The sequence below is a fragment of the Bolinopsis microptera genome, chromosome 11, assembly GCF_026151205.1.
Source record: "Bolinopsis microptera isolate Bmic1 chromosome 11, MBARI_Bmic_1.0, whole genome shotgun sequence".
Classification (NCBI taxonomy): domain Eukaryota; kingdom Metazoa; phylum Ctenophora; class Tentaculata; order Lobata; family Bolinopsidae; genus Bolinopsis; species Bolinopsis microptera.
This window is the reverse complement of record NC_087082.1, coordinates 15,866,790-15,878,809: the sequence shown is the minus strand read 5'-3', so window position 1 is coordinate 15,878,809 and position 12,020 is coordinate 15,866,790. Positions and strand designations below refer to the sequence as shown.

The following is a 12,020-nucleotide window of genomic DNA, read 5'->3' as shown; positions in this document are numbered from 1 at the left end:
ATGTCGCGGCAACATATGACGCTAGATGACGCTAGATGTCGTCCCTAGAATTTTTATGAAAATAGCGCTATCTGTCGCCTGGCGTCAGTGCTGCGTGCTTAGCGTCATCTAGCGTCATCTAGCGTCATCTAGCGTCATCTAGCGTCATATAGCGTCATATAGCGCTAGATAGCGCTAGATAGCGCTAGATAGCGCTAGATAGCGCTAGATAGCGACATTCGAAAGGTGCCGTGCACTTAGCGACAATGTCGCTAATTGGCGTCATCTAGCGTCATCTAGCGTCATCTAGCGTCATCTATCATCATCTGGCGATATTTCACGCTAGATGACGCTAGAAGACGCTAGATGACGTCATATGTCGAATTTCAACTATCAGTAAAGGTCCACAAATTCTGTAAATGTGATCAATGACAATAAGATCACACGCGACGGTTGCCATGGAATAAATTTTTTTGTGTGTGATCAATACAGTTGTAAGAAAGGTGGTACACGGTCCATGAAATTCCGCCGAACAAAGTGAGTTGAACCTGATACCTTGCCATCTGGAGACACCAATTTGAATTAGTCATCTGGAGACCCTAGCAAACTCTGATCTTCTGGATCAGGAGTAAAGTCGGAGTTGGAATCTAAAGTTGGAGACTTGGAGTTGGAAACTAAAGTCGGAGTTGGAAACTAAAGTCGGAGTTGGAAACTAAAGTCGGAGTTGGAAACTAAAGTCGGAGTTGGAAACTAAAGTCGGAGTTGGAAACTAAAGTCGGAGTTGGAAACTAAAGTCGGAGTTGGAAACTAAAGTCGGAGTTGGAAACTATAGTCGGAGTTGGAAAGTAAAGTCGGAGTTGGAAACTAAAGTCGGAGTTGGAAACTAAAGTCGGAGTTGGAAACTAAAGTCGGAGTTGGAAACTAAAGTCGGAGTTGGAAACTATAGTCGGAGTTGGAAAGTAAAGTCGGAGTTGGAAACTAAAGTCGGAGTTGGAAACTGATCCGAGTCATCACTACACCCGTTATAGTGCTAAGGATGACAAAATCACAAAAACATGCATTACATGTTGCTTTCATAAATTGTTGTATGTATTTTTGATAGGTTTTCTCAAAAATCGAATTGGAGAAACCAAAATTTATCCTAATTTGTTTAGACTGGTCTACGTTTAGTGTTTCTTAATCTACAGTTATAAAAATACAAAGTCATTGTTAATGTTAATAATATTGTCTGTGTGTATTCCTGGTAATATACCATTACATATTGCCTCGATTAAACTTCTTATCAGGAAAAATATAGTTGGACTAAATAAAACATCTTACATTATTATGGGAGGCACGTATCTATTGCAAATTCAGACCGATATATTATTATATAGCATACTATGTCTAGTGTCCAGTGACCTCCGCTATCTACACTTCCGGGAGCAGCCTTCTCCAGCACTGTCAGTCCTCCATTCGTGCTTATACCCGCTCCTACTCTGTTGCCATGTTAAACAGGAAACCGGCCCAGAAATCACCCCAGGGGATCCCAGGCTATTAAATGATGTTCATAAACATATATGATATAGAGATTCGGCGGAATGACAGGCTGAGCGCCGCCCAGTAACCCAGTACTCCGAATCAAATCGAGTAGTATAACTACTTACTTTACTTTGTTACATTGTTGGCTTCATAGAATCCTCTATCGGGCCATCGAAGAAGTTGATCCCCGGACAGTATAGAAATTGTTTTATCACCATACCACTCCAATCCAGCAAGGAGTTTCCATTCCGACGGCTGTATCCTGGAGCTGGAGGCTCGTCCGGAAATGACTTGACAAAGTTCGTTAAAGCTGCTTTGAATTGCATAGTATCCGATCCTCGATGGTGTGCATATGTATTGGGATTACATTCCATAATCGAGGTCCAGTGACTGCAAATGAGTTGTCATATCATGTAGAGCTTGATTACGTTGACTGCTGGACTTAGCTATACTGGGCACAACTGCTTTTTGACCATGTCTGAGAGTCACCGAGAGCTGGATACCAATATCATTAGGGCACTTGCAATGCAGAACTTTCCACATGTTGATGATTAAATACCGTTCTCTTCTTCTTTGAATGACATCAGATCAACTATATGCGTGATGCAGCAGATGCTAAAAACACTGCTGCACATGCCATCGCTATCTCCTTAACGGGTGATACTCGTAAAATATTTGTTTCAAATGTTAGGACCGTCGACGAGTCCAACTCGGCGCACGTCCTGGTAAGTTATAAACTTACAACTATCTCCGCGTCAGCCAATACAGGAGCGATTCTGCGATCATGGGCGACTCAGAAAATACACAGGAAACCCTATTGGCTGGGATAAATCTCCGGAAGTACGTGGTCGTTTGTTCATTGTGCTAGTAAAACTGAATAACACAGAGGATCAGGAGATAACAATTAAATTGTACGGAAATGACTTGACTTAAGGCGGCTTCAGCGTCCGAGTATTGATGCGCTGTCTCCATAAAACTCTATCCGCCATAAGTCCGCCCATTTCTCCAGTGTCGTTGAGACCCGTGTCAGCTCGTAGGCTATCAACATAGGTCATGGCTGGTCTCCCCCTACTCCGCACCCCATGAGTTGGTTCCCAGAGTAGCAAGCGGTTTGCGACTAGTTCTGGCTGCCGGTGGATATGGCCTGCTAGTCGCATCCTGCGCTCTTGGATCTTCATGGTTGCTCTCGGTAGGTTGCCATAGACTTCTTTGTTGGTTTTTCGCTGCTTCCAATCCACATTAAGTGCCATCCTTAGCATTCTAGTGTAGCAGCCATCAATGTGTTTCTTCAATTGCTCTGTCAACGTCCACGTTTCAGAACCATAAAGAAGTATTGACTCCACAGTAGCAACAAATAGACGGATCTTTAGTCCTCTTCTAAGGTCAGACTTCCACATCTTCTTTAGCTTGTGGCAGGCTGCCCAAGCCTTAGCTTTTCTGACCCGCAGGTCCCTCTCTGTTGTTGCTATCCAAGCTCCAAGGTAAACAAAGTCTGTCACCTTTTCCAGCTTGTTTCCAGAACAGCTATTAAGACTACTCGCCTCCTCTGTCATGTTCAGAGTCCTGAACTTAGTTTTAGAGCCGTTCATGGCTAGCCCAACACTCAGTGCTGCTTTCTCAAGCCTGTCCAGGAGTAGTTTTGCCCCTTCAATGGTATCAGTGATAAGGGCAACATCATCTGCAAACTCGACGTCTGCGATCTTCTCGGCACCAATCCTTCTACTCCGTGCAGGCCTGAGAGTAAACCCAGAGTCCGAGTCATCATCGTCTATAGTCACTGTCATGATATAGTCAATCACGATAATGAACAAGTACGGGGCAAGAGTGTCTCCTTGCAGTACTCCAGCCAGGATATCAAAAATTTCTGTTATACCATCGGCTGTAACTACTTTAGCCTTTGTGCTCGTATAGATACCCTCAATGAGCCGCACTATGGCTTCTGATATGCCATATGCTTTTAATATCTTCATGAGCAAACCTCTATGCACACTATCGAACGCCTTTTTGAAATCAATGAAAACCATGGTGGCCTTAAGATTTTTGGCTCTAGCACCCTCCATAATTCTTCGTAGAGCAAGGATGTGCGATGTTGTAGAGCGCCCAGGTCTAAAGCCATTCTGGTTGTCCCTTAAAACTTCCTCAAGACTTGGCTTCATCCTGTTCAGCAACATTTTGTTCAGAGTTTTACTGACTATCGATGTCAGAGATATTCCTCTGTAGTTGTCGGTCTTAGTGAGGTCCCCTTTCTTTGGCACAGGAACAATATTACTGAGCTTCCATTGATCGGGCATGAGACCATCACATAATGCATCGTTGCAGAACTTCAGGATGACGTCATCGATGTCCACCCTCTTCATCACTTCAGGTGAGATACCATCATCGCCATAAGCTTTGCCTTCTACTATCTGCTTTTTGGCAAGACGTAGTTCCTCAATGGTGAACGGGCCATCCTCTATATTCAGTGGAGGGTGGAATTAAACTAAACGTGTATATTCCTGATCGGAATACTATTGTCAGGGACTGTGGGTGGCTGTCCAAGTAACCCAGAGAAGTGCTTCCTCCAGTTCTCAAGACGTTCTGTTGAGCTGCCCCCTTCCACGAGTCCACAGCTGGGATTTGTCCTCCCTGAAATATCGTTGACAAGCTTCCAGCTTTCCTTGTTCTTACAACGATCAGCAGTATCCTCAACTTTCCTGATCTTACCTTTCAGGATCTCCTCCTCTACCTCTTTGTAGCAGGCCTTTAACAAATCCTTTTTAGTGGCGACTTCCTCTCTCTTCTCCTCACAAGGCTCCTGATGGTATTGGTCCTTGGCCAAGAACAGTCCCCTCCTTGCACTGTCCACTCTTGGGTCACTTGAGGGGTCAATCTGCTTTTGTCGAGTCTTCTTTGGCAGAAGGCTCTTGTTTGCCGCCTCAATAGCAACCATAAGCTTCCCGTAGCTTTCAGTGGCCCCATCATCCTCCTCCACCAGGCCAGAGAATCTATTCCGAACTTCAATTGCATACTTTTTTTGAAGCTCACCATCCGACTTCAGGGCACTATAATCATAGTTAACTTTTTTCGGAGGCCTGTGTCCTTTCCTAAAGCTAACTTTGATCTTACACACTACAACTCTGTGATCAGATCCCAACGACTGAAAAGTGTTGTAAACTTCAGTGTTCTTTAATGAGTTTTTCCACTTCCGCCGTATGAGGATATAGTCAATCTGACCTTTGTTAAGTGTCCCATCGGATAAGAAGGTCCACCTCTTGTTGACCTTCTTTCTGAAGCGGATATTGGTAATTTCCATATCGCACTCCAGGGCAGTGTCTCTCAGTAGCTCTCCATTCCGATTGGTACGAGTATGAAAGTACCAACGGGAATCTTCTTCACTCTCCTTTCCAAGCCGGGCGTTCATATCTCCCTCTGTGATCAGCAGGTGGTGCGCTGGCACATCATTCATAGCCTGTCTAAGGGTGTTATGGAAATTCTCCGCTTCTTCAACTAGTGCTGCCTCGGTAGGACTATAGGCTGTTATAGTTGTGAGTCTGGGATTTCCGTTGAAAGAGATAGTCAGCACCCTTGAGCCATAGGGTTTAATGAGGCTGATTGCGCTGTATGCTCTTCTAGTCAGCAGAAAGCCCACTCCACCAGTGGCTGCTCCTGCTCCATTCCTCCATGCTGAAACAGTTACCAAGCTAACCCCCTCCTTGAACTTTTCGATCTTGATCGGCTCCTGGTGGACAATTCTATGTTCTTGGATCCCAAGGATCTCCATGCCACTCTCCAGAAACTGAGTCACGAGTTCAAGGCGCTTGTAACCTTCTCTAGCAGTTCGGACATTAAATGTCCCTACCAGAGCTACCTCACTACAAGAAACCAATGCATCCCCATCCTTTTTTTGTTGTTTTATGTTATTTTTTGTGCCGCGGGTGAAGGAGCCGGCATATCATCTGTCACCCCTCTCCTAGGGAGTTTTAGGGTGAGAGAGTCATCAATCCGGTCCCCTCCGACATCTAAATCAGTGGTAGGGACTTATATTAACCCTAGTGTTATTATAAGACATCATCAAACTTTTCAATGGCTGGTGTCTCATGCGCAGTCCCCTGCACATCAGGCAAAGTGAGACACCTACTTAACGCCGGGCGCCACTTGAGCGTTAAATGACTTATCCATCTTGGCCACGTGAGTAACAACTTCCGCTAGAACACTTGTTGCTACTAATCAGTAAGAGTGGGTTTTGTGATGATGTCCTGTCGTTGTATTATTTCTTCTTTCTTCACCAATTCCAATAAATGACTATACGCTTTTGTCCCAAAGCTTAGGGAGATTAGAGTGTGAGCCAAGGCTCCACTTTTACGGGGGCTAACCTTCCCCCTGACTACCTCGTTACCCCAGGCATGGGGGGCCGATCCTGTTACCAGAGCGTGGTCCAGTTTACCTGGGTCATAGAAACAAGGTCAGAGGCAAACGGCCAATACCTCTTTAGCTACTGTTCACTCCACAGCCGGGGGAGTCACTGATTCTCTGCACCTCTCTTCTCTTGAGGTTTAGAGTTAGGAGACAATTATGTGATTCAATAATTGAAAACCGCGGGGGTCAGTGAGCCTCCCGTCGCCCTTCGCTGCCCTTAGCCTGGAGATCACCACTGTTCATCCAGTTTCCAGTCTTCACCACGAGGAGGTAGCAGGATAGGACTTGTTGTGGAGAGGCTTCATCTTGCTGTTCGATGTGGTACTGGAAAAGGGCACCAACGGGGTAGCCCTTTTTCGAGGTTCTGGCTGCTGCAGGCAGATCCAGGGTCTTTATCCAGCGGTGACGCTTTGGGCCACCTGCGCTTCACACAACCATTGGAAGACTTACGGAAATGGGAAAGAAAAAATGTAATTGTAAACCAAACCACAAACGAGTCCGGAAGCACTCCTAATACATTTGTACATAATTGTATATTGCAGTAGTTTTATTGTTCATGTTTTTTAAAAAGCATATAGGTAATAATATCCAACGTGAAAATAAAGCTTATAACTGGGCGGCGCTCAGCCTGTCGCATGATCCCATGATATGTTGTCGGTTTATAATCTACAAAGACGCGCGCCGAGTTGGACTCGTCGACGGTTGTGAAATTCACATAGCCATCAACAATCAAGCCATGTAATGTGTATGCGCGTACTGCATGACGCGCTTGTTTCACAAGTAGAATATATCTTCAATCTTTGCCGCCTTCGGCGGTCGCGCGCTACTGCAAGCGAAATCAGAGGGCTCTGGTTAGAGCAAGTTGTGAAACAAATATTTAAAGAGTATCACCCATTAAATTAAACGATATAATAAATTACTTTACACTCAACTGTCATGTGAATTTTTCAACACGTTTTCTAGCCGACCCTGAACTTGTCATACGTTGTATGACCCCCCTGTATCGTGAAACGACCGTGGGGGTCGCAACGTGATACAAGAACTATCGGCTCCGGCTTTTACCGCTAGCAAAACTTATTGGCAGGGATAAGCGTATTACTGTAAAAGTAGTTGTGCATTTCCAATGACCATTGTTAATGGTCTGGCCCAGCGCGCGCTACTTTGTGGCACTTGCCATCGGGCCATTTAAGCTGCAAACTTTATGATTGTGGCCCAAAATAATTTTGTTTGGGATAACTCAAATCTAAAAACTGTCTCGATCATGTTATAACTAAATTTATTTTCCTAATTTAAATGATAACATTTCAATTAGTAGTTTCTTTAGAACTCATTTTATTAATTGACGATGTCAATTCATGGCAGCTCGGCGCAGCACAGTAGCGCTGTGAGAAGCGCTGTGAGAAGCCTCATTGAGTGCGCGGCGCGGCACAGTAACGCATCGCACTACAACTCATTTTATTGCTCTATCCAGAGCCCTTCATGCGCTTGCAGTAGCGCGCGCCCGCCTCCCGGCGGTAAAAAGGCTCTAGCCATCAACCCACTCACCGATTTTGGCACCCATATATTTGTAGCGCGATGCACTACTGGGTCGCGCGCGCATCAAATAATGCTTCTCGCAACCACTTCGGTAGACCGGCGGGATGCACCACTGTGCCTCACCGAGCTGCGAAGGATTGACATCGTGAATCAACCCATAATTCCCGTATATTGGTTGCCAAAATTTTCTGCGCTTGTGTCCTCATATCCGACGCCGCGCGGGCGCGAAAGCACATGGTTAGGTGAACTTGTTTTACTAAATTGGTGATAAATATCAAAATTGTGTTTTGCCTTTATTTAAATTGCGTTTTTCTGATTATGTCAAGTGATGCAATTGGCACGATCAAATCAAATATTGCAATTTAATTAGCAGAGCACGATACATAGGTAACGAAAATGATCCATTGCTACTAATACATTTATTTAAATTGCGTTTTTCTAACTATGAACTATATCAATTATTTCGATACATAGGTCACAAAAATGATCCATTGCACATTGCTACCAATATTTTTGAACTATAAACAATGAAAATATACCCATTCTAATAATCCCACAAAGTGTGTGGGTTTGTGCGTGAGTTCGTATGTGGGAATCTAAAAAACCGTTTGAGATATGTGACTGGTTTTTTCGGTATAGTGCCGACGAAACTATGACGCAGATCGAGAGTACAAATTCTCCTGTAAAGCTACAAAAAATCTAAAAGAAGCCATTCTCAAGCAGGTAGACAACTACACAGAGGATTGGAAACACAGCAAAGGAGTGAAAACCGAAATAACGACCGAACGGAATCTCTTCTATTGGCAACAGACCCATAACCTATACATATCAATCAACTGTTCTCGGATTAACAATCGACAACAAGCTTGCATTCAAGGGTCACGCAAATTTCAAACTCAAGCAATGATGGTTTGCCTGGCACAATGCACATGATAACCCAAAACTCCACCTGCAACAGAGGTCTGAATGCAAGCTCACTCAGAATGCTCTTCAGAACAGTGGTACTTACAAAACTTCTATATGCTGCTCCTATATGGCTAAAAGATAAACTCGATACTTTCAAAGACTTTTATGCCAGGGTCCTCTTGAAGATAAGCGGGGCCACTCACCATCCTCCCAAAGATTTGACCTCTGTTGCGCTTTGGATTCCACCCCTGGAGATATCCTACAAGATGGTCACTATAAAATATATAATAAAAGCACTTACAAGTGACCCATTTATGCAAGGGCTCATCTTGCAGCTAGAGGAGGCAAAGGCCCTCCGATACCAGCACCATATTGACGAGATACGTAAGTTTCTAATGTGGAAAGGAAAGAAACATTTTTAGGAAAGAAAAATTTGTATTTACCACAAAACAATCAATACATAATGTTATATTCATAAATAAATTCAAATTTCAATTTCAACCACATATACAGTACGCCGCGCACACGTCCAAACCAACGCAGCCGTTTTGTTGTTATTATGTCAGCAAGGGCAGTTATTGATGCCCTTCTTAAAACATCCTCATTACTTACTCGATGGAACCACCTCACTCTCAGGATTCTTCTTAAGCAGTACTGATGGAAAGACTCCAATCTTCTTGTCTGCACTTGAGTCGTGTTCCATATCTCACATCCATAGGTCAGAATGGTAAGAACAGCTGCGATGTAGATTCGCACTTTGTTGTTAATGCTTATGTTCTTATTCTTCCAAATGTTGTTGAGTTGGTTAAAAGCTCCGGTTGCTTTTCCAATCCTGACACTTATTTCTTTATCAATCTTGCCATCTGATGTAATTTTGGCATCCAAATAAGTGAATTGAGTGACCTGTTTTGCAGAGTTTCCATCGACAGTTATATCTATGGTCCTATTCTCTGGGAGTGGGTGCTGTGATGTATCTGACCATGATCACTGTTTTCTTTGCGTTCATCTTTAAACCCCCAAGCCCACATTATTTCGCAATATTGTCCGTGGTTTCTTGCAGTCCTTCAACAGTGTCATCCATTCCTGCGATGTCATCAGCATAGTCAAGATCAATAACACATTTTTCCGGTTGTCTGGAACTTTGTCTGTATTGAAGTGTAAAACCACGGGATATATAGAATTTTAAAATCATCTATAATTATTAATCATTTATGTAATTAACCATTGTTTAAGTAGATCACCATTGTTTTAGTACATCACTCCGCAGTCCGCAGTATATGACTCGTTGAGAAATTAATTTACCGGTTTACCTATAATTCAGGATGTTGAACCTCCCGGAGCACATTTGTCTATTCCTGGTTGACGCCATCTCCTTTGTCTCTGTTTGTTTTATTTTCCTGGCCCTCAAAAGCTCATCTTCTCTCCCAGTTTATTCCGTGGAGTTTGTAAGAGATGATGCTAATTATATGGTCAGTACTATCTAACATTTGCTTAACTTCTTGAGAGAACTGTCCACTAAAGTAGTATTGAGAACCATTCGTTTCAGATTGTTGTAGAATCACTTTTTGAAAGTCATGCCAATGTTGGGGTCTTGTCAGGGTATACAATATACATTTTTGCTTTGTACTGTTTTGCACTCTAGAGCTGATCTTACAATCTATATTAGCGCCTATTAGCTCCAATTGGTAATCTAAAGCCCAATTAGTTATTATATTTCTGTTGAAGCTTATCAGAATTAGTAACTTGTCAATTTTACGATCATTGTAGGTATGTTACAAAATAGTCAATTCTATCCCATACAACAATCTTAGTGATGATCCCCAAAGTAAAAGTTCCTGCCAACTTTGGTAGAGAATTGATAAACTCCCCAGTACATGGTAACCTGGTGCTGAATCTGAAAGATGGATCAGTGTTGAGGGTAAACTCGGTCATAATGTCCCTCAACAGTCCAGTTATTGGAAATATGACCACCAACCTTTGTCAGGTACTGAGAGAAAATTTGATGTTTGTTAGTGTTATGAGAATGCAGGTTTTATAAAGTTATTTGTTTAAAATACAAGTTTCCATTACAGTATTTGTAATTCACTACATCTGTACAGAAGCAACTTTATTTAAACTTACAGTTCTTTATTTCAGTCTTCCCTTGAGGTGGATGACTTTAGTGTTGAAGCAGTACATTGTTTTGTGGATGCAATGTACTCTGGTGAAGCTGAAAACATGGATAAAGTAAATTTCGAAGATGTTAACAAGATGGCTCATGTTTTTGATGTGAGTTGGCTAAGTAAGACGAGTCTTAACTTCTTCAAAACAAATGTTCTAAACTTTAAGAACAATTCATATGAGGAGATTCTGTTTGCCTGTGAGATTGCCAGTCGTGCATACTTCAACTTGAAACAGAGCAAGTTTGTTGGTCTTTTTGTAAGAAATATGACATCCAGGAATGTAGGAAAAAGGGCATTTCTACGGAAATACATGTCCGACTTTGCTGAGCTTTCAAAACGTCAGATGGACATGTCAATTCAGATAGCAGGGAAAGATTTTAACATTCTGTTTGATTGCTTAGTGAGTCATCTCACGTTTGTGTTGAAGTACACAGGATTTGACGAGAACTCGTTGTATTTACTCGAACAAGTAGATATGAGACTCTTTCAGCAAAGATATCCAGACCAGTTTGTTGAAGTAGTAGACCTGATGATTGAACTGTCGGGAGGATCTGAGAGTGGTAAAGTAAAAGAGTTGGTAGAAAAGGTGGTCAAGTTGAGGAGTGAGGGGGTAGCTGGTGGTTCTGATGTGGTGCTAGTAGACAGTCAATATGCTGGAGATTCTGAAGATAGTGATGATGAAGATGTTCAGGAGGGTTGTAGACACGTTGCTATTCAAACTGATGAGTTTAAAACAGGTAAATGGAATTTTATTACTATTAGTAGTCACTAACTAACATTTAAATATTTCTTTTCACCCAAATTTTATGTCTCTAACTTAGTTATATTATTAATTTTGAGTTAACCATTTAATTGTCAGTTACACGTTGTGTCACTTAATTTGTTCATTGTAACTATTTTATTTGCAGGTTGGATACAGCCTGTAAGTAACACAGACTACCCCCTGTTACCAGACGAACCAGTACAGCTCATAACAACAGATAATGAGTTAGAGAAAGATATTGGTGTGTGGTATACTCTACCTGGGAAAGAATGCCTGTCTATGAGAAGGAGAGACGATAAAGCATGATGCGACTCGAATGTTGAAAGAAAGGCCTGTCTCTGAAGAAGGAGAGCGATAATGCATGATACGACACGGTATGTGAAAGAAAGCCTGTGTGCTTAATATGAAGGAGACACGATTTAAAAACGGACAAACGATACGTTATGCTGGTAATATGGATATCTCTGTAGATTAAACAATTGGCAAGAAAAATACTATAAAAGGACGCATCGCAGGATCTGGTGACTGGCCAGCCCGGTGAAAACGCACTACAAAAAATATCTGCACTGTGCAGAAAAACTAGAACTAACCGAGGAACTAAGGCGATGTAGCGCCGAATCAATCGTGGAAGCATTCCCAGATGGGGAGAAGGAACCAATAAACTCAGTGTGCGAGGACCAAGTGATAAACAATTACTTTTAACAGTAAACATCAAATAATGTGCAGTTCAACAAAACTGTGATGCTAACTGTAAGCGT

General features: G+C 42.5%; 1 protein-coding gene across 1 annotated transcript; it reads left to right on the top strand.

The window, feature by feature from the left end:
• Nucleotides 1-10,108: 10,108 nt before the first annotated feature.
• LOC134823676 (uncharacterized) lies at nucleotides 10,109-11,568 on the top strand. Its single transcript, XM_063835210.1, has 3 exons — nucleotides 10,109-10,321; nucleotides 10,474-11,236; nucleotides 11,408-11,568. Exons 1-3 carry the CDS (start codon nucleotides 10,151-10,153, stop codon nucleotides 11,566-11,568), a joined length of 1,095 nt encoding a protein of 364 aa, XP_063691280.1. The 5' UTR covers nucleotides 10,109-10,150.
• Nucleotides 11,569-12,020: the final 452 nt, after the last annotated feature.

Coding starts and splice junctions, on each gene's coding strand:
- LOC134823676 (XM_063835210.1), top strand. CDS start 10,151: ATGATCCCCAAAGTAAAAGTTCCTGCCAACTTTGGTAGAGAATTGATA. Junction 10,322..10,473: donor TGACCACCAACCTTTGTCAG/GTACTGAGAGAA, acceptor TCTTTATTTCAG/TCTTCCCTTGAGGTGGATGA. Junction 11,237..11,407: donor AACTGATGAGTTTAAAACAG/GTAAATGGAATT, acceptor TTTTATTTGCAG/GTTGGATACAGCCTGTAAGT.